The sequence below is a fragment of the Idiotropiscis lumnitzeri genome, chromosome 20 (genome assembly GCF_059441095.1).
Source record: "Idiotropiscis lumnitzeri isolate Australia: NSW breed Sydney's pygmy pipehorse chromosome 20, RoL_Ilum_1.0, whole genome shotgun sequence".
In the NCBI taxonomy this organism is placed as follows: Eukaryota; Metazoa; Chordata; class Actinopteri; order Syngnathiformes; family Syngnathidae; genus Idiotropiscis; species Idiotropiscis lumnitzeri.
In genome coordinates this window covers 11,612,205-11,639,162 of record NC_142410.1, presented here as the reverse complement: position 1 = coordinate 11,639,162, position 26,958 = coordinate 11,612,205, and the positions used below count along the sequence as shown (strand labels likewise).

Sequence of the window (26,958 nt, the reverse complement as noted above, 5' to 3'; positions counted from 1 at the left end):
ATCCTTTGCTGTGCTGACTGTGCTCTTGTCTTCCTTTAAGGTCTGGCACACCTGATGATTGGCGACCAAGGTATGGGCTCTTCTTAACTCACTTCTTCTTGTTACTCTGATACGTAGCATCGACTGCCACCCCCCCCCAACCCATCGCCCACCCCCACCCATGCATGCACACACACACACACACGCCCCCCTCACCCTTTGCCCATCCTCCTCCATCTTCATCACCACATGGCGCAGGGAGGAAGTTGTCTCTCTAGGCGCTGAACTAAGGTCAGTTCTTTCCTGTAATCGAGGTTTTCCCTCCGCCGCCTTCTCCTTTTTTTAAACGGTCCCGTGGAAACGATTATTGGCTTTTTAATTGAAGCCCAAATGGATGAGTTCAGCGTTTGCGCTGGAACTAATAAATGTGAAATGCGGAAGAGAAAGATGAGAGAGCAACTTCCCGCCAGATCACTTTATTAGGTACAGCAGTGCGGGTTTTTTTTGGGCTTTGCTCATCCGCCGCTGCATTGGTCATTGTGTGTGTGTGTGCGTGCGTGAACGAGTGTGGCAGCTCTCCCTGGATGGGCATTCATCCTCGTGTTGTCGCCGCCTTTTCATCGCCTTCCATAGTGCCCATCCACGTCTCTCCAAGCAGATGTTCCCGTAGTGTATGAAAGCAATTCCGAGATAGTCTGCTTCTTTCTTTTTTTTTTTTTTTGAACATGGCCCAAAAACAAGTGCCGTTCGTTGCAACTCTGCTGTTTTACGCCCAATGCCAAATTTCCCCCCCCCCCCCAAATTTTTTATGCCTTTTTTTCTTCTCTGTGCCCTCTTTGGACTGCTCACTGTGTGAATTTAGGAAAGCTCCGAGGTATTTCATTGATTTTGCTTTTCATGGCCTTGCATTGATTGACAAGGTTGTTTATAGCAGGGGTGGGCATGCAGCCTTTTGCGTTTTTTTTTTTTTTTTTTTCAATCCAGACCAATAAGCGCTTTTCCCATAATGTAGACTTTTTCACAACAATATACTGTACTTTATTCTTATAAAATATATAAGTTATATTCTATATTTATTTTTCATAAGATTATTTTTTTAGCTATTTTTTTTTAAATAATTTTGGCCCTCCAAATTGATTTATTGTAAATGAATTAATGACCAAGGTAAACATTTTTATATTTTATTATATTTAGTAATATTATTTTGCTGATTAATTCATTATTATTAAACTGTAAAAATAAAAAAAATTAAATGTATTATTATTTTTGTTACTATTATTGTTAAAATGATCTATTTTACACACGTGGAGTTTAATTATTTTTTTTTTTAATCTGCAATTGAGCTGTCATACTCAAACGTTGCTCTTGAACAGAAAAGTTTGCCCACCCCTGTTTTATACTTTTTCCATTTCCTCAATTTAGTGGTATTCAAATTTGAACACGCAGGTAAGCTGCTGCTGCATGTGCGTGTGCGTGTGCGTGCCTGCGTGTGTGTGAAGCTTTTCATACACGTGCCCGGCCGGGTGCGAATGATTGGGAGCTGCGGCCCAAGGCAAGACGGTAGGTGCCGCGCCGCATGACGCTGATGAATGCACTGATTGGCCCACATGACCACGCGGTCCCACTGCGACCTTTGATTGGACGGGCGAACATGACGCGTTCCATATGAAACGCTCGATCAAATGAAAGAAGCGGCGGACCGAAATATCTTGATTGACGCCTGTAACAAGCAATCACAGTGACGCATTTCAAAGGCTTGTTCTCTTTTTTTTTTTTTTGATTGGATTGCTGGTTGTATTGGAGTGTGTGAGTTGTATGCCGCAGAGGCCCTGAGACGACAGCGCCACTGACTGTGAAATTCCTTCATCTTCCTCCGCATTTTACATCACAGATGTTACTAATACTAAAGCTAAACTAAAACTAAATTTAAAAAAAAAAACTAAATCTAAAACTAAGACAAATGACTGAGGTGCTGAAAAAAAAAATGATTATTTAGGGAAAGACCGCAACTGTATAAAAGCTGTGTCTAGTTTTATTGAACTCGAGCGTGAAGCCGAAATGCAAAATTTGGTCCACAAGGGCGTACCGAACGCTACTTGGTTTTATCGAGGACGGTCCTGTCACTGTTGTGCAAGATCGCAAACTAGATCAAAAGTCTGTCGTTTGATGGAGTCGAACTTTTATGCGGGGTTGCGCACCCTTCCCCACGCTATCTTCGACTGAACACGCCGCCGTGAAGGTCGTCACATGGCGCCGACGGAGCCACGCTTAGGTTAGCTCAGCGTAAAGTGGCTTTTTGAGGAGCCCGCAGAGCCCAAATGACTTTCTTTGAGGGGGCGGGCCAAGTGTCTTTGAAAGATATACGGCACGCGTGTCTGCAAGCGGGACGAATTGAGAAAAAGGCGAGCGGAGACGATAAAGGCCGCCGTCTCGCCTCCGTGTGATGCGGGGCGACGGGCGGTATCTGCAAAGGCGCAGCACTGCTCCGGTCTGCCCCGCGGGGCGTCGCAACTTTGGCCCCGGGGACGCCAGCCCCGGACCTTTCCCCTCCTACGTAGAAAACATTGCTATCTTTCTCCGCGGGAAAAAAAACACACCACTTGGAGAGAGGGCGTGAAAATGCTGGCATGGAAGACAGACAGCCAAAGTGGATTTTCATTTCTTTTTTGCAAAGCATCCGCGTTTCATTTCTTCTTTGCGTTTTCCAATTGGCAATCCAAAATTTCAAAAGTGACTGATTATTTGTTGTTGTCGTTAGTCATGTTTTTGAAAGTGAATTTTGTTGTGCTTTTCTGCATTCTATTTTCTGAGGTTCATATGGCCCAGATCAGTGGAATCGCCCCTTCTTCAAATTGTCGTACGTTTACTATAAAACTCAAACACTCATTGGCCATCTACACCAACGTGTCATTTCCTCGAACAAAAATCTGCTAGCTTAATGCTAACATAAAATGCGTGATGCCATAGACTGGCTAACAAAAATTAGCATCGATGTCCACTTGCTTAAAAGCTGTAAAAGCGCTTCAAAAAAATCGCTCGGAATTTGGCATAATCGCAAAGGCGCCAACCAACACAGCTGTTGGATTATTACGGAACGGAGGAGTTGTGTGTCAAGCTGCGGCAATCAGAAAGCAAAATGCGCTAAAAAAAAAAAAACGAGCGCCGTCTGGCCCGGAAATCGTCTGCGAAGTCTTCTGGGGTCAAGCAGCGATTGGAGCGTCTCGAGCAGCGCGGTTGGGAGAGTGGTCGCACGTAATTGGCTTGTTTGTCGTGATTTAATTTTGCGCGCTACCTCTAGAGGCCGTTTGTCCGCTTAATAGCACTCGGCGGCCGAGTGTTCTCCACATCAATCCCGGCAATCTGCGCGCCGCGTCGTCAAGTGGTCAGCGCGGTGACCTTTAAACATGTACATGGAGCGGGAGACCAAATGACACACACACACTCGACGCTCGCACACAATAACCTTTAAAGAGTGCCTGCTGAGTAGGTGAGAGCGTGTGTGTGTGTGTGTGTGCGCTGTAAATATGCATGAGTAAGGCTGCCCGCGCCAATTTTTCACGGTCAGCGGACGAAAGTCGCGGGAGCGAGGACGAGGTGTGTGCGCGCCGGCATGTTGTGCGTGCCTGGTGTGAGCGTTTGCGCTCAGGGGAGGCGGATTGTGAGTCATCGCTTGTGACACACAAAGCGTCGGCAAACCGAGCCAGCTTCTTCTTTTTTTTTCTCTTCCCCTCCTCAAAACACGTTTTTGTCTTGTGGTGAGCAAGCGCACAGATGGACGGGCGCTTCGCCGGCGCGTTTGTGTCAAAATCGGCCTCTTGTCTTTTCCTACCTCCTCCTCCTCCTCACTCCGGGACGCGCACGCACACGGAAAGCTCTTTGCTGACTCGGCCATATGCCCGCTTGAGGACGGTAACAGACGCCATGGCGCAGAGAACCAGTCGGTACCAGTGAGGTACAACATGTCCTGTACTTCTTACTCATCCTGATCCCGGAGGGCTAATAAAAGTCGCGCAGGCCTGATTCGTTTTTTATAAAATACGGCTTCAACTGAGACGCAATACGAGAAAATTGGATTCAGCGTCGAAGTTTGCAGCATGTTGAGCAATGAGCCGAGCCAGTCCTTGTCAATTATTTTCTGTTACACCCCCCCCACCCCTAGCAAGAAGAAAACAATTTGCGCCCCCCCACCGCTCACTCGCAATTCTAAATAATTGCATTTTCTTCTCAAAACAAAAAGTTAATACTCGCTGCGCACAATGAGCAAGGAGAGCGTCACTGCCAACTAGTGGAGTGGAGGGGCAACTACACTTGATTGTAGTACGGCGAAAAAAAAAGCATGTTCCCCAAGGGACGCACACGCCCCCCCCCCAGCATCGCTTTCCGCCATTTAAAAGCCTCATATTTGTTGCCAAGAAGTGTCGCGTAAACATTTACTCGAAATGTGAGCAGAATTTGTGACTGCTCAAGTCGGCCAAATGTACGAATTTGGACGGCGACGTCATCCTGCGCCAAACACCCGCATATGTCGGTGGACTCAACTCAGGGAGAAAAATGTCTTCCTGCTGTAAGACGGCGTCGTGGCTAAAAATAAACCGAGGTGACACTCCAACAGACGATCGGAGGTGCGAGGGCATTCCGGTGTTAAAAGGCCGAGTGTGGACTGATGGTTCCGTGTGATTTTCGCCACTTGAGGCTGTGAAAATAAAACTGCAGAGATTGCGCCGTGCCCCCCCGCGGTCATTGGCACTGTTGGGCTAAGATCGCCAACCCAACACGCAAAGAACTTTCTCGACGCATTGTGTTGGTGCTTTCAGATCCGATTTGCAGATTTTCTCCGTATGCTGCAAGGCTCGGCATCTCTCCTTTCTTAATTTTCCAGTCTCAGTCTCGCAACGGTTAATACTGTAGTATCATTTAAAAAAAAAAAGTGAATGTGTGTTAACTGCCATTGACGGCTAAAGACGTCAAAAATCATTTTTTCCCGGGCACCATTCTCTCCGGTCGTTCACGTATGAAGACATCAGAGTGCTTTCCTTATTCGGAGGCGCCTGTCGATAGACGCCGACCATTGTGGCGCCAGTTAGCCGGGAAATTTAAAAAAAAGTGTAGCGAAGCGATGGCAAGTGCAGATACGCGCACAGATAGCGTTGGAGAAGGTCGGAGACACAAAAAGGGAGACAGGAAGTGAGATAAGACTGCAGAGATTCTCTCTCCTTGGACGCGGTCGGGATTCATCAGCGGTGCAGATACAGAACCTCACCCGAGCTGCTGACGCACTCGCTCGCTCACTCGCACTCCTGTTGTCTTTCACACATTTTTTTTTTTTAGCCTCCTTGCAGGGTTTCCACTTGTTCTTCACATCCACTCACTCGTGACACTTTTTTTTTTTTTACGTCAATTTCCTTGCATCCACACGCTCATAACAATGCCACACTTAAGCCTTTCCGCAATTGGCGATTCACTCCAGTGCGCCATCTGGCATTTGAAGTTCATTTCTTTGCTGTTTGCCAACACACACACACACAAGAAAAAGTCAATTATTTTTGGCGCTTGTCTGGCATTAACACAACAACTGAAATAGGCGTCCACGGCGTCCATTAAAGAGCCATCTCATTTCCCCCCGCACGGAAAGCGCTTGCTTATTATTTGCGAACAAGACGGCTTCATCAAGTGTGTGTTTCGTGTGTGTCGCGTCGCACAAAGCATATAGCATCCGGGCTCGTGTGTGTGCGCGCATGTGTGACTAAAAAGGATGAAAGTAGCTGCGATCTTATCCCGCTTTAAGACAAACACATTGTTCCGCCCGCAGACATTGTCATGGAAACAAGCCGCTTTCCCAGGGTACCAGCGGGGATGAGGCCAACGCGACGCAGATCAACGCAGATAAAGAAAACCCCCAAAGTACAAAATGGAACGAGAAGCGAAAGATTCAACGCGGCGCAAAAAAACGTCTCACAAGAAGCCAATCTTGAAATGCACGCGAGGCTTCCAAACACTTTGTGGTTTTTCTCGGCCGATTCGTGCGCCCACCCGCCCTTTTTTATGCGTTTGGCCACGGTGAGCTGCAGTCAAGAAGCCAGCGTTAACTTCCGATTGTTTGCTAATGAGCGGCGCCGGCAAAAAATAAAAAGAGCAAATGACACTGACTTGACCCGAAAAGGATAATGAAAACGTGGTGAAAAAAACGTGTTGAGCTGGAGCTTAAACCGCCAAATGAGCAACAAAAATTTTCCATTTCATTTAAAAAAAAATGTAAATTAATCCAGTGAATTTGGATGATGGATTTTACATTTTTTTTATAATGCCGCCAAATTCAACGCCGCTTGATTCAAAAGTAAGAAGTACGAGACAATTATTTTTTTTTTGGCCCATTCAGAAAACGGTGACCGATTGCCACCAAAATTTCCGACTTGTCCGCTTCAATATTCGAAAACCTAAAAGCTTTTGAATTTTATTGACATTATATGAATCATATATTTCCTTTTACACGTGCAAGCAATGTTCCCTCGCGTAAAAGCTTTTTTCATCTCACACGTCAACATTCAAGCTACAGCGAGAGAAAACCTCTTTTATTTTTATTTTCTCAATCGCGCTCAAGATTTTGAGCCATCACTGCGAAACGGTCTTTACGAGGCTAAAACGTATCAAAATAAGTCAACCTTAAAACTCCAAAGCGCTTTCTTGTTTTTCTCGACTGATTTATTATTTTATTTTCTTAACCTGCCTTTTTTAAAAATGTCATTTGCTCACCTTGCGTTGCAATCAAGGAAACCCGACATTACACCTGACGGCGGCCATTTTAATCAGCGCTAATCAGCGTTACGCACTTGTAGCGCCCGCCGACAAAGCGAGTCACCTTGGCCATGACGACAAAAAAAAAAAAAGCGGAGTCACTTAACGTTCGATCGGCCGATGAAAACTTTTGTCTTCGAGCAGCAACACATTCAGCGAGCGTTAACGAATAACGAACGGCCAGACACGCAGATGCAACAAGAAAGCATCGATTTTTTGGGATGAAGACGTGTTTAGATATTTAGATAATTTTCTTTAAGCTTGTATAAAAAAATCCTTGAACACAAAGAAAGTCGACGACAGCCAATCTGTGTGGCGTCAAGGCGACGGCGCAATATCCTCCCGCACGACGCGCCACGTTAAGTTTTTTTCAGTTGAACTGCACCGCATACGTTTGCATCCATTTGCAAGCCTTTGCTCATCTATCTGTTGGCGCTAGTTAAGCGCGTAGTTAATCCACCTGCCGGTTATTAAAGAAGGGACGCCTTCGACAGCGTGTGTTTGTGTGTTGGCGGCTGATAGCAGAACTGCATCGTGGGCTAAAAATGAGCACATGGGGGGGGAATTGCAGCACGCTATCTCCAGAATGACAGTGGCGCTTTGATTGAAGCTCGCCACATTGGGATTTACTGGAGATGGAGCAGCGTTTTTTTTTTTTTCCTTTTCCCCTCCCTCCTTCACCTCGCCTTCCATCCTTCCTTTCCCCTCCATTTTGTTTGCCGGCCCGCTGTCTTATTAAACACCCCCCCACCCCCACCCCCTCGCCGCACAAACCTCGGCGCCATCAGGTGCGGCATAGTGTGCGCTCGCCTGATGTGCCGCCGCCATCCGCCATTTTGATTCAGTACAGCTGTCCGTGACCGTGCGCGTCTCACTCAATCACGCTTTCTCCCTCCCCGAAAAAAACGATTAGCCGGTTTCCCGGGAAACGCTGAGTAATTACAACAAGACAAATACATTCAAGAAATCGTAGAAAATCACCTCGACAAGTTCAGGAATGTCCAAGTTTTGCAAAATGGCGTTGAATTTCTGGAACGTTTTCCCGTAAATTTCATTGCAATAGTAAACTTGGTAGTTTTAACAATACGATAAAGCCTCGTTTCTGTGAAGTTGTGATGATACTTTTATATACTGTAATGTGCGATGTATTATTTTGCCCCTCAGGGTCTGCATCCTCGCGTTCTACAGTACTGTAGTATCCGTGACTGAATGCGCGTGACTTCAAAAGGTGGCCTAATAATGTGTTTGCATGCGTATGAGATGGCGTGTGACGTCCGCAAATCTGTATGCGCGTCTGAATGTGAGCTGCGGCTGACAGCAGCATGTGCGTGCGTGCGTGCGTACGTGCGCGCGTGGGCTTTACGTTGACTGTTCTTCTGGCATTCGCTTAAAAAAGTGTTTCGTGACGATGGCTTTCTGTATTTTCACACATGTGAGAACAAATAGTCAAGAAAAAACATGAAAAGCGATGGCTTGAAAAAAAATCGGCGATAATAGCAGAGGTGCAGAGCATATCGTGTGGGAAACACGATATAGTTTGATTTCCTCCCCTGCGCGTCTTCTCTTCAATTTATTTTTAGTACAGCTGTCTATGATAATGTGCGTTTCGCTCAATCAGCCCCTCTTTGTCTCCCGCGATCCATGAGGAGGGGAAAAAAAATAAAAACACCCAGTTGCTGTGGAAACGGTGAGAAATTAGCAGGTGGAAAAGATACGAGACAGATTGCGGCGAGTTACTGAGCTCGTAATTTCCGGGAGGCCGTTTATGGTTTGATTTACTCGTCTGAATTAAAAGATTTGTTTCCAGTTACATTATACATGTTGGAAGATAAAAAAAAAAAGAAAAATGTTTTTCTCCATTTGGGTTTTCGTGGTTTAATTTAGTGTTTTATAATTACAAAACTGCATTTATTTGACTTTATTTAGCTCGGACTTCAAACCTCGTACTTTATCAAAGTAATTAGTTTTTAAATGATGGATGGACGGATTCCCTCCAATTTATTATTGTGCGTAAATGTCAAAAAGTGCCTTTGACGTTCCCTCCACTTGATGTGCAGGTTGTTCGCTTTTTGAATAATTGAAAGACTAAAATCTTCCATTGTGTTGATGCTTTATGATCCTCTTTTTTTTTCCTGCCAGCTGAAATTGTAGGCCCCTTCTGAGCGGGCGACAATGATTTGCTGTTTTTTTTTTTTGCTCATCACGGCAGGGGCTCGTCCCTTCCCCCCAACAAAGTACACTTTGACTAAAATCAATCGGTGTTCAAATTGGCTTTTTCATGGGCGAATCGTAGTGAATGTTCAGCCGACTTTTATGCCATGAGACCGCTCATAACGGACACGCCCACCTGATTTGATGCGTGTGTGTGTGTGTGTGGTTTATTTTTTTATTCCTGTCATTCCGTGTAAGGTAGCACTTTCTTCCCATATGTTGCGCCTCTGACTGCGTTCACACCGAGCTAATTCTGACTCACTCGATTAATCCGAGCTGATCCACTCACACTGAGCGCGTCAGGTGTGCCAAACACGTGCGTGTGCGTGTGTGTGTGTCTGTGTGTACTGTATACTCGTATGCCGTTCCATATGCCGCGTACTCACTCAGATTTGCAACAGGAAGAGGAAGTGTGAACGTTTCGGGGTCAGCGAGCACGAGGATGCTTTACGCGCCGCCGTCCGCGCGTGGAAATTACAACGCAAAGCGGACGACGCGAGTAAATTACAGCGTGTGTGTTTGTGCAACTTTGCTTTTGTGTTTGGGTGTCTTAGCCTGCGTCGCACATAAAAAACGGAGTTGCTCACCAATAAACGTTGCCTGTGAAGGGCTGAATGATGTTTAAAAAATAATGTTGTTTTTTTTTAATCCCCTCACTATTGCAATTGCAATTTAATATGCAATTTATTTTTTTTAAGTCCTCTTTCTGTAAAAAAAAAAAAAAAAGATTTGTTACCGCATTTGGCAGTCACGTAATTTTCCACAAAAATCGTCCAACCAATCGGATGTCAACACATAAATGACTATACTTACCCACATGTGTAGTTGTCTTGCACGCGCACGCGCGCGCGCGCGCAGCAGTTAATTAACATTGCCAGTCGGTAATCACACAGTGCGACTGGCAGGCGACACATTGCCACCGCATCTTCTTCTTCTTCTCCGCGTAAAAGGAAGACAATTTGCCATAATTGCTCTTTGAATTGTGACATCTTCTCTGCCGCCTCCCCCTCGTCTTCCTCCTCTTCATTATTCTGTCCATTCTCCTGACTGGAGTGCGGCCCCCATTTCCATTCGGACGCTCTTCTCCGGCTCAGCCGCAACAAGCTATTACACTTGACTCGATTTATTACACGGCCGCCCCTTCTCTCGTCCTCTTACCCTGGCCCGACCCGTTTGCAAGATGGCGGCCGTGCGGGAAAACACGTCGCCCTCGCTCGCGTATGCAACACTCGATACCGTTGTGACTTTTCGCGCGGATGTGCGTGCGCGCGCACGAGTAGATAAGAGGCCCGAGAGCTTAAGGATGATGGATTGCCAAACCTTGGGCTAATGTCCTCGGGGGTCACCAACGGCGTGCCAGGCAAGCCGCCATTGGTGGGGAATTCTAATTGGCCGCTTGCGCTGCACTTGGCCGCCATTCTACGTCTTGGCGGCGTATGATGAGCGGCGACGGAGAAAATCACGCATCAGCATTTCAGAAATATCCTTCATCAATAGATGATGATTAGTATTTTCTGTTTAGGATGATTTGAGTTTTTTTTTTCCTTCACTTTTTGTTAAAATATTTTTTTCCAGTGGTATTATTTGTTTTTCAATTAGCTAGATTATTTATTTTAAATAATTCAAAAGCATTTTAAAAATATATTAATTTTATTTGGATTTAATTTTTTCCCATCATATTCTTATTGAATTCAATTATGATTTTTTTTTTTACATTTTTATATTTTAGTAATTTTGAAAAAATCGCAATCTCAATATTCTTCAATTAAAAAAAACTCTTGATTTTTCAATACGTAATAAAAATAATTGTGACTGCATCTCTCATTTTATATAAAGAGCTCCTTTTTAAATATTTGCATTTATCTTTTGTATTTTACAAATATTTACCAAATAAAATTGAATGAACTTTTTGCTTTTGCTAAGGCGTCACATGTGAGCGTCAGACTTTGGTGTTGCGTTCGATCTCTCTGCAGAAGAGGTGGTTGGGCAGACGGACGTGGCTGTCGTAACGACTTAGGAAGGCTCTCCCGACTCATCTTGCGCTCGCTCGACATAAGCTGCAAACCCACACAAGTGATCAAAGCTTGTTTACGCGGTGCACTATGCTACAATTAGCGCCAGAGCAGTGGATGTGTGTGTGTGTGGGGGGGGGTGAAGGGGTGTGTGTGTGTTTTTTTTTTTTTTTTAATTCATCAGTGTGGATTTGCTTGACAATAACAAACATTGTGAGCTTCTTTAAGAATATTTTCCCAGCTTTGTTTTCCCCGGTTGGTTGTGATCAACACCCACCATTTTGTCATCTCGGAGCAGAACGCGTAGGGGGAAGGCGACGCGGCCCAGGAAATGTACTAATCACTATCATTAACTTGTTGTATTCAATTCGTCTTCTCTCTTGTTTTTAAAGTCTTTGAAAATTATTTTTTATATCGTACAAATTAGCACTCAACGAGCAAGCCACCCATTTTTATTTTGTCCTACCACACATGAACCTCTCAAAATATGCGTCTTCATGTGTCTTCATTAAATCTAGAGGGAAAAAAATACTGGCTTATGTCAAGAAAAGAAAAATTATTTGAATTTTTTTTTGTGTGTGTTGACAGCACGTGAGGAGTACGTGGCCACCTTCAAGGGTTCCGAGTTCTTCTGCTACGACCTGTCGCCCAACCCCATCCAGTCGAGCAGCGACGAGATCACGCTGTCCTTCAAGACGCTGCAGCGCAACGGGCTGATGCTGCACACGGGCAAGTCGGCCGACTACGTCAACCTGGCGCTGAAGAACGGCGCCGTGTCGCTGGTCATCAACTTGGGCTCGGGCGCCTTCGAGGCTCTGGTGGAGCCCGTCAACGGCAAGTTCAACGACAACGCCTGGCACGACGTCAAGGTCACCCGCAACCTCAGACAGGTAAACGCGCAGCCCTCGTCGCGCTCGCAAGGCGCCGACCTCCGCCAAGGCTTTTGGGCTGGATTGATTGTTAACAATTTTGTCAATTGTGTGAAATTGATTGTGGATTAAGAATTGATTCAAATGTGAATAGAGTGAGTTGCACCAGGCAAAGTAAAGCTACGATAAAAAATTAGTCAAGAAAATCATTTTAAGAATACAATTTTTAAAATATATCTTTATAATACGCTAAAATCAATTTGACTGATTTTGCTTAAGTGACATGAACATTTTATTCTATAAATGTCTACCAAGGTAACTCCCAAAATGTATAAATTATTGTCAAAAAATGTAAATATTTTTTTATTTAGTTGAATTTTTTTTTAATTTTGCAGAGACCAATTATATTTATATTTTTAAAAGTGATGGATGTTTTTTCTTTATTAAATATAAAAAAATATACATTTAAATATGTATTTTGTTTTTAGTAGATAAACATTTTTTAATTGTTAAATATATGTTAAATTGAGGTTTTTTCTTAAATTTGAATTTTCATTCTTCCTAATAACACCTAAAAAAACATCCAATTTTCTTTGAAATGTACACTTTTTCAATTCTTTCACTTAAAATATTTATTATTGAAAGAAAGTGTCAAATTTCTGTGCCTGATAAACAAAAATCCAGTCAAAGCCAAAATTCACCGAAAAGCCCCAAAAAATGGAGAAAGTCATTTGAGCATCGAGATCAGTAGCCGTGCAAATTGAACCTTGCTGGCTTCTCGTCAATATCGAATGGCCGCCTTCATGAAATAAGAAATGTTGTGGTATTTCCGACTTTGGCGCCCCACGGTGAGCTCGCTTAGGCTCATGTCGAAGTCGTCGTGGCTACGCAGCGTCCGTGTGTTGTTGTTAGTTTGCAGCCGTCCGTCCGGCAGATCTCATGGGTGAGTGCTTCTTCTCATCCACTCAACAACAACTAACGTGCTGTGACTACTAACTTGTGACTAACCTGCCAGCGGAACTAACTAACACCATCCATGGAATGATTCATACTACTAACCTAACCTGTGCCCTTCTCCTAGCGAAAAGCACTCCTCGCCAGAGGGCCTTCTTTTTCGAGCTTTTTTTCTTTTTTTTCTTTGTTCCTTTTTTTCCAATTCCTTCTGTTCACAGTTTTTGATTTGCTTTCCTTTCTTCCCCCCTCTCCTACAAAGCATTCAGGCATTGGACACGCTATGGTAAACAAATTCCATTGTTCGGTAGATACCATTCTAATTGTTTCTTAGTTTGGCTTTTGCCCCCTCCGTCCGTCTCTTATTTCCTTTTTACAACAACAAAAAGTGTAAGCAATAAAAGGATAAGTGCGGTTGTTAATTTTTAATTTTTATTTTTTAAGCTTAAAATAAAACAAATCTATTCCTCACCCAGCCCTCACCCCCCCCTCTAGTTGCCAAACTTTATTTTTTCTTTATTCCCCTTTTCTCTTCCCTTGTTTTACCCCGCCTGATAACTTCTGATTGGCTCATTCGTCACCTGCATGCCAGCGCCACGCCTCCACATTTTGCATGCACAAAATCCGACTCATCACCTCGCTCAGCTTCAGACCTCCTGGAATCTTTCGGTTGAATATAATACTACAAAATTGGGTGGACGAGTCAAATCATTTTCCATAACTTGGAAGCCCCCCAAAAAATTACCCATGACTAAAATTGAACGGGAAGTCAGCCATTTTTGTTAAGTCAGCCATTTTGGGCCAATACCGGGTTGGCATTTTGAGGAGCAGCGACAAGGAAAGTGGTCCAAATAAGCCTGAATCTTCTAGCAGGTCTCCTAGTAGCTAAGTCATTCTCAGAGCTAAAATTGAAAAGAATGTCGGCCATTTTAGGATAAGGCAGCCATTTTGGGAAAATTCTCGTGTGTAATTTGCCCAAATGAGCCTGAATAGCAACTGGAAGCAGTCAACGTTGACGCAGGAGCACAACTGAAGAGCAGTCGGCCATTTTTGTTGAGGGCGGCCATTTTAGGCCAATTCCGGTGCCCGAACTCAATTGTGAAGCTTTTATTGCCCGAGCCATCAAATGTGGACAAACTACGCCATCAGAACAAATGGGGTGCGAGGGCCCTTTCATCGGCGCATGAAGCTTGAACGATCTTTGTTTTGCGGTGTTCCCAGCTGCCGCTGCATGCGTCATCATCCCATCATCATCGTCTTGGCGCAACCCCGCTGCATGTTTTTAGATCTGCTTGTGGAATGAGCTGTGAGCCATCTAACACGTGGAAGTAAGTGTGTGTATGAATCAATAAGTGTGTGTGTTTGTCGTCAGGGTGTCATCTGAGCTGAAAAAAATAATTAAATTAAAAAAAAACTACCCCCCCTCAAGATGGCAACCCCCCCCACTAACAGCATCATGGCAACTAACAACACACTAACACCATCGCCGCTTACTAACATCATCCAAACCCTGACCTGAGTACGTCGACCCTACTAACTAGCACGAAGAAGCCTGCGGACTCTACAAACACCTTGCGCCCGCTACTGCCGACAAACGGTAGCGATGCTAACAACGAGCTTCAAGTGACAGGATGGGAACGTGTTGGATGACAAAATTGTGTGTTGAACTGTTCAAAGTTGTATTAGAAGGGAACATCCAATCAAAATGCAAAGGTGGAGTCGGCGTTTTAGGGCGAGCTTCCGTGACTGTTTGTTAAAGCGTCACATGACAAAGTGACCCCTGAAGTGGGCGTGGACATCCGCCACAGCGCTAATTGCCATGACGATGGTGTTGGTTTGGTTCGCTCGCATGTTCTGGTTGACGTCTTGTGAGCGGGTTTCTACGTTTAGCGTTGGCAGGAGTTGAATATCTTAACGTGGATTGACTTACTGCTACCAATCCTACTTGGGACGCCATTTTTCTCACCGGGAGGTCTTGCAGAAGAAAGTCTTTAGTCTTTTGGGTTGGAAAACGTTTGACCGCGACAACTTTGAGGCAGGCAAGATCTTTCCATCTGGGCTAACCACCCCACTTGGGACTTGCTTTGAAAAACGACAGCCAAGTCCAACAAATCCTCTTCTATCGTGGTACTATATCACACATCGGAGACAATTTGTCGCCAAACTCTGAATGAGGAGGAATCCCCTCCACCCAAATGTCGACGGGATTCAAAAGACTCGCAGCACTACAAAGAGCCGGGCTACTTCATCTCTCCAAACATTTCCTCCTTCTGGAGGTTGGACGATGCGACCTCCGACAGCCTTCGAAACGCAAAGAACCAAACTGACAAAAGTCTTTGGTGTCATAGCAGCTCACAATTTTTCCCCGAGACCATCAGCCAAGAAAATCTGAACCAAGATTTGGGTGAAGAAACTTGTAGCCGTAGACCGAAGCCAAATGTCATCGTTCGTCTGTCGGGTGGAATAACCGGCCCAAAAACCGAGACCTCTGCCACCAGTGACCTGGAAACCGATGGCCACACCATGGAGCCAAGATATTTGACATGGTCGCCCCCCCCTCCCCCCATCACACAACCTCCACCGGCGACCGCAACCTGGACGACCTCACGAAACAACACACTCACTCCTGACACGCAGCACTCCATCGAAATCAGAAACACACACACACACACATCTCCCCGAAAGCGATCAGGCCATCTCCCCGCCACATACACATTTGGTTGCCAGAGTAACGGGGGGCTAATTTGGCCGGTGTGCACCTAGCTAGCGCCGCCTTTGGCTGTGAGTATATAGCGTGTCCTTTCCCTGTGCTTTGTTGTGTAGGTGACCATCTCGGTGGACGGCATCCTGACCACCACGGGCTACACGCAGGAGGACTACACCATGCTCGGCTCCGACGACTTCTTCTACGTGGGCGGGAGCCCCAGCACGGCCGACCTGCCCGGCTCGCCAGTCAGCAACAACTTCATGGGCTGCTTGAAAGAGGTGGGGACGTTTAGACGGTGGTCGACGGGCCTTTCTCTGTTTCAGTATTTATCTTCAAACATGTCGAATGTATTTAAAAGCAAACGTCCGGATTCATTTTACGGGCTCTTCAAACAATGATCGATTTGTATTCTCCTTCGCTCAGTTACTTCTTCCGTCTGACTGATTCATTCGCTTACGAGCGATTCCGCATCCCTAGACGGGACTAATCCTGTCACAAATCTCTTTGAGTTACATCCCTCATGCAGCCGCACGTTCCGTTCGCCGCCGTGAAATTGAAAAATAACCGCCGATGTCCGTGCGCAAACATTCCGAGAAGCATCTTTCACCCGTTTTGGTTTGGTGGATCATGCCACATTCAATCTTGACCCGGAATTAAATAAATAAATCAATAAATAATTATTATTTTCCAATGACGATGTCGACCGCAAATGGTCATTAGCGTGTCGGTTGCTTGGACATATCCCTTTCCTCATATTTTACCAACATTCTCGTCATAGAAAAAAAAAAAAAAAGCGCGTCCACAAACAGAGATGCTTCCAACTGGCAGATTCTCAGCAAAATTCCCAGACACCTCGCCGACATCAGAGAGAATTGCCGATGTGCAGCGCCGTTGAGGGACTTAGCCGTATGCTAATTAGCCGGGCCGCGACTCACGTGCTTCTTCAACGCAAGCCGTTCTGACGGGACAGAAATGCACGCACACGTGAGTGTGTTTCTTTCATTCACGCGGCAAGCGAGCGTCGTAAACAAAAACGAGGCGACAGATGACGTGCCAAACGCGGAGTTGTATGCCTCCATTAAGATGGATCGCGTTTAAAGCGGACCCACGCCGGCACGTTGCCATATTTGATAGCGCTGCGCCGTCATCGCTCGTGCAAGAACATGAAGACGTATCTCACGGAGATTAAATTGGAATTGTTTGATTTGATTTCAAGTTGATTTTCCTCCACTCGCAAATTTTTCTTTATTTATTTAAATATGCGCTATCGATTTTATTGCACTTGATAAAAACATGTCAAACCAAATTTATTTATTTGGACAAATTTCTCGTTATTTAGTCAACTTGCATTCGTCTCACCGTATTTCAACATACTTAATATTTACAGTAAACGCGTTGGAATGTTTTATTTATCGTGCTCGACTAATGCGGGCCGTGGCGAACTGGTGCGAACGTGCCAAAGGAAGATGGCAGCGGCCTCCAGAGTGGGAGGGGGCGGCGTGAAGAAGGCGCTCCGGGTTAATAAAGCCGAGCCTGTGTTTGCGCCGGTCGCATCAGAATGCTCGGCACAAGCGCCGTCTTCTGCCGCGCTGTCAGAGAGCGGTCTGTGTCGGGTGGAGCGGGAAGAACGCAAGACAATGCTTGAAATTCATACCTTTTATATTTCAAATGAAAAAGATGCCAATTGGAGACGTTTGTCTGCATATTTCTTGCAAAAAAAAAAATTTCAAATGGATGGACTTAAATGCAAGTACTCGTACTCGGCCTGAAAAAAAAATGTCTTGGGTGGTATCCGTGGGTTTCAAGTCCACTTCATTTAGGACTGGCTAAAGTCTTTTTGCGCGTGGCCGCTTCTGACACGGGCTGATAATCAAAGAACACTCCCCGATGTCCAATTACAAGTTCTTCAAAATAAAAGGCTCCATCTTTCGGGATTCAAAGGTGACTTCATGTTTCATCCTTTCTGCTTCCTTAAATCTCTCTTTTTCGCTTTTCTTTTTTTTTTTTTCCCTCCCCTGAAGGTGGTGTACAAGAATAACGATGTGCGGCTGGAGCTGTCTCGACTCGCTAAACAGGGAGACCCAAAGATGAAGGTAAAGTCGGCCATATTGTCTTCTCTTTATTGTCCCGCAGCCGCTTTCAAGACGAAACGAGATCATGTGGTTGAAATGTTGCCAGCAGCACACAAACGACTGTCTTTTCAATCTCAACAGGTGACATTCTGCCACCAATATTGCGTTGTTATTTTTTTACAGCTCTCTTGTGAAGCCAAAATGTTTTTTTTCTATTTTAGTTGTAGTTATTTTATTCGTTATCTTTAAGGATAACAACCTTGATAAGGGCAAATATGTTCTTAAATACCACAACTGTATTTTACGGTCTCGCTATCTTGCAGATGTTGGCGTCCCCGCGCGATCGTCGGGGTTCATTCGACACCATCTTTAAAGACTTTGTCCTCCCGCTCAATAGGATTATGTTGTTTAAAAGTCGCCGCGAGCAGAAGCTGGCGTCTTTTCAATCCCGACGGGATTGCGTTTTATTGGCGATAAGCTCCATCTCACGTCTCAATTACGCCGACGCGCCCGCAGGTGAGCGGCGTGGTCTCCTTCAAGTGCGAGAGCGTGGCCACGCTGGATCCCGTCACCTTCGACACGCCCGAGTCCTTCGTGGCGCTCAGCAAGTGGACGGCCAAGAAGGCGGGCTCCATCTCCTTCGACTTCAGGACCACCGAGCCCAACGGCTTGATGCTGTTCAGCCACGGCAAGCCGCGGCAGATGCAGCGCAAGGACCCTCGCACGCCGCCCACCGTCAAGGTAAACGCAAGCGGGCGGAGCCGTGTTCTGAGCCCGAGTGGGACCGCTTCATTTTTACTGGATTGTGTGAACTTTGAACCGCCGCCGCTGCTGACGTGACGTCCCGTCGGCCGTTCAGGTGGATTTCTTTGCCATCGAGATGCTGGACGGCCACCTCTACCTGTTGCTGGACATGGGCTCAGGAACCACCAAGACGAAAGCCATCGACAGGAAGGTCAATGACGGCGAATGGTACCACGTGGACTTTCAGAGGGACGGACGCTCAGGTACCGCTCCATGCGTCCCATTTTCGATTTTTTCCTATTTATTTGCAATTTTTCTCTCCGTTGACTTTTTTTTTTATTTGATTTGATCACCCAAATGTATTTGACTTCTGTTGCACAGTGCAAACAAAACGCAAAACCCTCTCATGCATCTTCTGACATAAACGAGACAAGATGGACTCCGGAGCGGCGGACGTTGCGGAAACGGCATCGCCCCGCCTCGCCTCTCCGAGCGCGTCACTTTTTGGACGGCGTTGTTGGCACGACGGGGGGCCCGAGCTAAAATTTGCCCGCTTTGCAACTCCCCTGTGGAAAAGGCAGTAATAGTGTTTGTCTGCCTGCTGTCTGTCGTCAGAAAACAAACGGCGGCTTATTGAATCCAACATCGATATACGCTCGCGTTGTTTATGACTTTGTAATTGCAAACAGCGCACTCACTTTTCTCATCCCGCCCTCGTTACTTCTCCATTGTTAGCGGCGGCCGTGACTAAAAATAAACGGGCTGTGATTTATTGATGACAAAATGGTGGCCGTTGCTCGCTCGCCGCCAGTGCCGATGATGACTCACGGATGAGGGTGCACATTTGCGTCGCTTATCTTGTGGAGGAGTACAAAGCGAGAGGCGGGATGATGATGATGATGGTGGTTGTGACAATGTCTCCAGGGACCATCTCGGTGAACAGCGTGAGAACGGCATACACGGCGCCCGGCGACAACGAGATCCTGGACCTGGACGACACTCTTTACCTTGGGGGGCTTCCTGAGGACCGCGCCGGTCTCATCTTCCCCACGGAGGTGCATTAAGATAATTTGGGTTAAAAAATAAAAAAAAAAGCCTCCAGTCTCTTGAGAAGAATTTGTGGATATTTTGACTTAATGATGGTCCCTTGCATCTTTTTGCACACGAAGATTGAATGCGCTCGTCACGCCATCCTACTGAACGGCATTCACACGTCAATGCAAAAACTTAACACTGTACGCTCGCTTGAGTTTCTGCTCAAGTAGAAGCTAATTAAACGGTTTGAGTTTATTGCCGAGCTGTGCCGCCAAATTTTGATTTTAAGAAACTACTAAATGTCAAAGTCTCGCTTGACCTTTTTTCTTTCTCTCTGCCTCAGGTGTGGACGGCGCTGCTGAACTACGGCTACGTGGGCTGCATCCGTGACCTGTTTGTGGACGGCCAGAGCAAAGACATCCGACGGCTGGCCGAGGCCCAGCGGGCCGTGGGCGTCAAGCCGTCGTGCTCCAGGGAGCCGCCCAAGCAGTGCCTGTCCAACCCCTGCCAGCACAACGGCGTCTGCCGCGAGGGATGGAACCGCTACGTCTGTGACTGCTCGGGCACCGGATACCTGGGACGCTCCTGCGAGAGAGGTCAGACTCTGATAATTGAATTATGGACAACAATTTGCACATTTGGTAAAACAGAAGAACTTGGGACAAATGTTTTTGCGTTCCTTCTTTGCTTCAGTTTTCTGGTGAAAATGAGTAGCGCCAACGATTGCCAAGGAGGACTTAGTTGATGTCCGATTATTTATTTTTTTTGCCTTAAGTATTAGTGGCTGTTATCGGCAGCTTTCATTCGTACTCGATACCTTCAAATGAGGCCGGTCAATATGCAAATGAGCTCTTGTCGTCTTAAAATAACGCCACCATCGATATATGTTCATCATTTCTTGAGTTCCGCTTGCTCGTCAAGACATGACGCCAGCTCAGTCTTCATGTTGACGTGTTTTTACCCACAGCAGCGGTGCGCGTTAAAAAAAAACAAAAAAAACACCCTTGTAAAGATGGATGACAAAATGACGGCCCATCCGCGCATTTGTAAGAAAGCTTAACGTCTTATTTTGATTCGGCGGTGCAAAAAGAAAAAAAAAAAAGGGAGTCTCGGATGGAGCGAGGGGCCACAGCGGAGGTGAAAAACGCGATAGGAGCGGCGCAATCGATGCGGCGGGAACGGAGGCGCTGGCTCGGAACGGACGCGACGTGACAGCAGGTGAGGGGACGGCGGGAGAGAATCTCGACAGCGAGATATGAGGATGGGAAAAAAAAAAAAGCGGCAAATTGAGAGGGTGAACAGCGGCGGCGAGACTGATACAGCCGGTGAGATGGAGTCGGACAAGAGGACGCGGCGGCGGACTCCAAAGTGTTTCTCATCCCAAAGCGTGTGCGTGCGCGTGTGCACTGAGCGGTCACTAACTGCTGCGTCGCTGGATTAAAGGAAGCACAGATGGAGAAGCAGATGGAGAGCGTGATTGGCCGTGTTTACGCCTTCTACCTGCGGTTTCTTCCTCCCTTTTTTCTTTTTTTCTTTTTTTTTTTTACATCCTCCATCGCTCCCTCCCTCCTCATCCTCCTCTGCCGCTCTTTGTTCCACCCCCTCTCTTCTAAAACGAAACAACACCGCCGCCGCCGTCGTTGTTTACTCTCCTTAGTGCGAACACGTTTCCTGTCACTGCTTCCTCTTTGAAAGATTATTCGACGCCATGATCCGTTTACAGGCCGTGTGAAAGGGGCCTCTGATGCCCCCCCCCAAAGCGCAAAATTACACAATTGACTTGGTCACAAAATTCCGTGTTTGTGGCGTTCAGACAGAACAGGGCATAGAAACTGCCGGTGTTTCGACATCACTCTGACTGCAGCGGTGCCTTGGACAAAACGTCTCGTAATAACCTAATAAAACGGAACGACAAGAATTGAACAGTGGGTGGGTGCCTCGCCATGAATTCATTGCGGCTCCGTTTGCTGTGTGCGACTTGGCCACCGAGGGGCAGTATAATAAAATCACACCAACACAAATTGCTTCACGGCTTATTATAGCAGACTATTTGGGGGCTGCGACGACTAAAATCTTGAAAACAAATTTGTCATCAAATCTGTGGGTATGCGAATCTACGAGTGGGTTTGCCTTTTTTAAATAATAAATCACAAACATTTAGTATTTTTTTCCATCTTTTGCAAAAAAAAAAGGTTTCTCATCATTTTATAATATTTTGGAGAACTTTTAATTCACGTGTGACAAAGCCTTTTTTTTTGTCTTTTTAATGACATCATTAGTTTATGTTTTCAATGGGGCGTGACGTGATTTGAAAAATTCTTTTTGCCACATGGCAGCGCCATGACGGCGACGCGTGGAGCTTTTCTCTTCTCGTCTGCAAAACGAAGCCGCCGCAATCAAAGGGAATATTACGTTGTCGGTAAAGACCGATAGGTGTGAAAAACAGCACGTGCTGTTCTTCTTTTCTTCTTCTTGCCTCACCATTAATGAGGCTTCATTTGCATTTTAACCAACATCTTCCGCCTCCCTCACTTAACTAAACCCTCCTCTGTTCACACATAAATTCGCTCACTTCTTCTGACATGGCCACACACACACACGCTCCCCCTCATCAGTATGCATGAGCCTCCCTCTCTTCCTGTTCTGTTGTTTTTGCCTTGGCTCCCGCCGTCTCCCGCGGAAACAGGAAGAGCGAAGGGGGTGGAAAGCAAAGTAGGAACGCAGAAAGAGAGCGAGAGAAAAGCATCGGAGAGGGAAAGAAAGAAATGGCGAGAACGCATTTAGCCGCGTATGTAATTGTCCAATAACGAACGCCGTCCTCCGAGGTAAACGGTTTAGCGGCTGACGATTGGCCCCAGCAGGTGAGAACATGATGAATATGCAAATGAGTACGCAGATGGGATCACCTGAGCTTGTTGCATGGTGGCTGCGGGCTTGGGGCTGCCAGCGTTTCTTTGCCGCCGCTGCCGCATATTCTGATGCAACCTGATCACTGCAAGCCGGCATCTCGCCGACGCTATTTTTAGAGCGGGGGGTGGTCGATGAAGGCATACGATCTCACACACTTTCCGTAGTTTCTCGAGACGGATGTGTGCAGTGCAGTTGGCATCGCAAACATGCAATTTGGCCCTTGAAAATGAACTCGGCCAAAAAAAAAATTGAACAGGACAATCAGAAAATAAAAAATCAAATATATTCAACATACAAGGCTTGCAACTTGCAAACGACCGGACTGCACATTTCACGGCGCTCTCTCACGCTCGCTGTCCGTGCCTCCCTTTTGTCCCGCAGACGCGACCATCCTGTCGTACGACGGCAGCAAGTTTATGAAGGTGCAGCTGCCCATGGCCATGCACACGGAGGCGGAGGACGTGTCGCTGCGCTTCCGCTCCCAGCGAGCCTACGGCGTTCTCATGGCAACCACGTCCCGTAACTCGGCCGACACCCTGCGCCTGGAGCTGGACGGCGGCCGCGTGCGCCTCACCGTCAACCTAGGTACTCGCACGCATTCCTTCTCGTCCTCGCGATTACCTCCCAGGGGAATCCGACTGGAATGTCGTGACATGTTCACCAATCAGACGTTGCGCAAAATGAGGCATACAATTCATTTGCGGTGATGCTGCAGTGGCACCTCTTCATTTTTATTTGAATTTACCCTCAAATTTTCTCCATCACAAACATGCAATTGATTTGAATCATGAGCCACATGCTGCTTCACCAAAGCCCAAGACTCATTCCATGTAACAAACTGTTTTGGTAACTTTCCACAAGATCATGTCATCCGGTTTTGTTTGACTTTCAAGCAATTTCCCCCCCGAAAAGCGTTTGGAGGTTCCACTGTATGTTGGGCATTCCAACAAGGCCAACAAAGGTCAGCTGTGTTTTTGTCGAACAGAGGGTCCGAGCTTCAAGCTGCACTCTCTGCTTACTGCCAGTGGACCTGTGCAGCCCCCCAGCGATACAAACACAACACAAACTACTTGACAACTCACAAAATGAAGCGGGGTACATGCATAGCGACACGCGCACACATCCGTTGTAGTACCAAGACTGGCCTGTGAGAGGCAGCGTGAAGAATAGTAAAAGAAAATCTCTTCTTGTCATTTTTATCGTGGCGAGTGACTTATGAGACTAGCTACTGAAACGCGCGACACAACCAGAGAAGATAGATGCCTTTTCCACCACACAACACCGGATAATCTTTTCGCGGCAACTGCATATAGATCGGGAGGGGAAAAAAATCCCACACAATCGCTTAGGATCATCCTTTAGACTTTACTAAATTGCAATTTGAAACACGCAATGATTTGTGATTGTAAATATTGAACAGGTTCAACATTTATGAAAAGGTTTTCTGCCTTAATCGGTGAGAAAACCGACACCACTCGATAATCTAATCTTTGCGAGGCACGAATGACCGTCGATATGCGTGTACCCCTCTTAACACGACACGTCTTCAAGTGGGGCGCATGCGTGGGTCTCTGGTTGTCTGCAGCCACGCCTTCTCTGCGGTTGACGCCACGCGACACATCGAGTGACAAAAATGGCGGGGGAGGGGGGGGGGGGGAAACAGACTCCGACTCCGGCCTGGGCGGCGACACGGGCGTGAGATCTTCGCTATGGCCGCCCGGTGGGGTCGTCGCCCGAGCCCGAGAGTGGTAAAGCGCTGGGGGTGTGTCGACGTGTGCGTCCCCAGGGCGTGGAGGCCGCGTGCGCGTGTGCGGCATTAACCCTCTGCTCTGCTCTCCCTCCAGACTGTATCAGGATAAACTGTACCGCCAGTAAGTCAGCCTCCATCTCGCATAACCGCATCCTCATCCTCTTTTTCTTCCTCTTGCCAATTGTGTGTGTTCACTCATTTGATCGCAATCTGTCATTCAATGTGCGTGCGTGTGCGTGCGTTCCGTCGTTGGTGATCGTCATATTCTGCAGGCCGGCCTGTTAAATGCCGCGCTCATTATTATGCTCTGGCCAGCCGACTCGTTTTAAAGTCAGCAAATAAAATGCATTGGGGACTTTCAAAGCACTTTTTTTTTTTTTTTGCCAAGGCTGTCACTAAGTCCCAATAATTGAATCCCAAAAGTAGCAGTAATGCCGGACAAGAAACAACACCCAGTCGGTAGAAAATAGTCCAGTGACGAGGCAGAACACGCTCACAAGTGTGACCTGTAACGGCAACAAAGCCTGCTGGGAACGCCTCTGCGCATTTGGAACGTCGGCGTCGCTTTGCTCAGTCGTGTTGCGGAAATGGTTTCAAAATAAGAGCGCAAACAGGACGTGACGTGTGTGTGAGCTGCCTCAGTGTTGCTGGATTGAAGTTTGTTCCATCAAACAGGACGTTCAATTTATTATTAATATTACATATTTATTTTTCGATTTTTTTTTAATTGTCGATTTATTATTTTCATTTGAAGGCAAGCTCTAATTACTCCTTTTCGTCATGACTTTCCTGACAGCAGCGAAAATGACGTGAAATTACAACTTAGCTTTTCTCATAACATGGTCGCTTTCAGTGTGTGTGTGTGTGTGTGTGTGTGTGTGTGTCCTGGTCGGCCATTTTAGCACAGATGGGCACGGGTGGAATGAAAGCTCGAGCTAACAAGCTAACGTGCTAGCGTGGCAAGTGTGTTAATTAAAAATATGTGCCGCACCTCCACGCCTCGGGGACTTTTATTTGTTTGCGGCCGCAAGAGGGATGTTAGGAAACGGCTTCATACCGCACGTGTGTGTGCGTGTGTGTGCTTGCGACGTTCCCGTCACGCTGCTGCGAGCGCAGTCGAATCCCAGATGAAATTGAATTCCCTGGCGTGGCGTTTGTGTCTGTCACGACCACAGAGCGAGGAAGAAAGCGAGCGAGGGAGGCAAAGCGGGAGACGAATGCGCCGTGACGGCAAGGAGGCGGTGAAATGGACGACTGCCGTTGCCATAGAAACGCCGCTAGCCAGCCACACTGCCCCGCGTCCAATCTCTGACCGACACATTTTAGACATGCTACCATTCAGTCAACTCTTGTGCTGCACTTTCTACCAGTGTTGAATTTAGGAAAGAAAACAGACAAACTTTTACCAGGGAGAGTCCAAAATATTTTAAATATTATCGGGGGAAAATTACTCTTTAAATGAGGAAATTAAATTTTTGTTTTACGAAACATTGGATAAATCATACTAAGCTGTAAAATTTGGAATATTACAACCCTCATAAAACTATTCAAGATTGGTAATTTTGAAAAATAAAATCGGCCTTTTTAAGGAGAATAAATTCTCAATTTTAGGACAGTAAAGTAACACGAGGAGAGAAAAAAATCTCAATTTTTAAGAATATAAAGCTGAAATTTTACAAGAATAAAGCGCTTAGTTGTTAATAAATAAACCCGCAATTGTTTTATGAGGACCATTTTTTGTGACGACTGCGTTTATTGCCATTTTTACCAAAATCAAGTTGAAATATTACAATTAAAAAAAAAAAATGTTGGAATTTTCTGAGGCTGACGTTGTAATATGAGAAAAAAATGCTTTTTTTTTATGAGATCTCATTTTACAAGACTCGCCATGTGGCACAAGGCACTGACCCAAAAAAGCCCCCTCCTGTGTGTGTGCGTGTGCACATGCACGTGTTTGTTGTGGATTTGTGTGTGCGCTCCCCAGGTTGACACAGATCACTGCTCCCTCACAGTAATGTCTCCCTCAATTTTCTTTCTCCCACTGCAGTGCATGAAAAAAAAAGCACAAGTACACATGTTTACGCACGCACACACACACACATACGTGTTGTTCATACGGACGTAATGGTATTGACTGTCTGCTTGTCTCATGCACGGTGCAGCGCAGTGATCCATGCTAACAGGATGCGATGCTCATGCCTGGAGCACAGCTGAGTCTCCTCCGGGGAACGCGCTACACAACGCTACACAACGCTACACAACGCTACACGACACACAACGAGCGAAAACACGCAACACAGTCTCATTAATTGCGTTTGCGTGTTTTGCACTTTGACGCACCTGTGAATGCGTGATTGACGGCGCGCGTGACATTTCCCGCTGCCGAGTGCGGCGTGGTCAGCTGGCCCTCCTCCCCCATTTGGGTCAAGGTTTAAAAAAGAAGTCGCTTCGTATACTTAGCAACATATTTGCAGTTGTGACCAAAATCTATTTTCTACACAACTTGGACTTCAGTTAATTAAAGTGAACAAACGCCATTGAATAATAATAATAATTTCATGTCGTACAAAATTCTCCGATACCAGCCCGCCAACTACTTAAACGTAATTACAACACAATACATGACAAAATAATCGTAACGATAATAGTAATATCTTTAAATTGTGGTTGAGTGAAATGAATTCCAAGCCGTACAAATGTTGTTTTTGAAAAAAAAAAACGTTTTAAATTTCAAGACACGAGTACTCAACTGTTGGTACTTAAGCTTGTCCTGAGTAAGTGACACGTGTGCATCCCTACCGCGGTGTTTGTGTGTGAGCATGCGTGAGTGATTCTTGACATTTTCCGCAGCCAAATGAGTTGAGGTCAGTTGACTTCTCGCAGCCTCCCCTGTCATTATCGCCCATAGGTCAGCATCAGCTCACTC

At 46.1% G+C, this 26,958-nt stretch overlaps 1 protein-coding gene across 10 annotated transcripts in view; it reads left to right on the top strand.

Moving 5' to 3' along the window:
- The window catches only part of nrxn1a (neurexin 1a), a 57,877-nt gene that overhangs the window by 15,940 nt on the left and 14,979 nt on the right, over positions 1-26,958 (top strand). For 6 of the 10 annotated variants that reach the window (XM_088284385.1, XM_088284392.1, XM_088284386.1 and 3 more), the window contains 11 exons: positions 41-70; positions 11,583-11,884; positions 13,077-13,100; positions 15,638-15,799; positions 17,543-17,614; positions 18,110-18,334; positions 18,453-18,600; positions 19,262-19,392; positions 19,716-19,968; positions 22,664-22,867; positions 24,127-24,153. In XM_088284385.1, coding sequence (XP_088140511.1) covers positions 41-70; positions 11,583-11,884; positions 13,077-13,100; positions 15,638-15,799; positions 17,543-17,614; positions 18,110-18,334; positions 18,453-18,600; positions 19,262-19,392; positions 19,716-19,968; positions 22,664-22,867; positions 24,127-24,153 — 1,578 coding nt within the window. The remainder of the gene's footprint in view (positions 1-40; positions 71-11,582; positions 11,885-13,076; positions 13,101-15,637; positions 15,800-17,542; positions 17,615-18,109; positions 18,335-18,452; positions 18,601-19,261; positions 19,393-19,715; positions 19,969-22,663; positions 22,868-24,126; positions 24,154-26,958) is intronic. The other 4 variants (XM_088284387.1, XM_088284391.1, XM_088284389.1 and 1 more) reach the window with 3 other exon arrangements.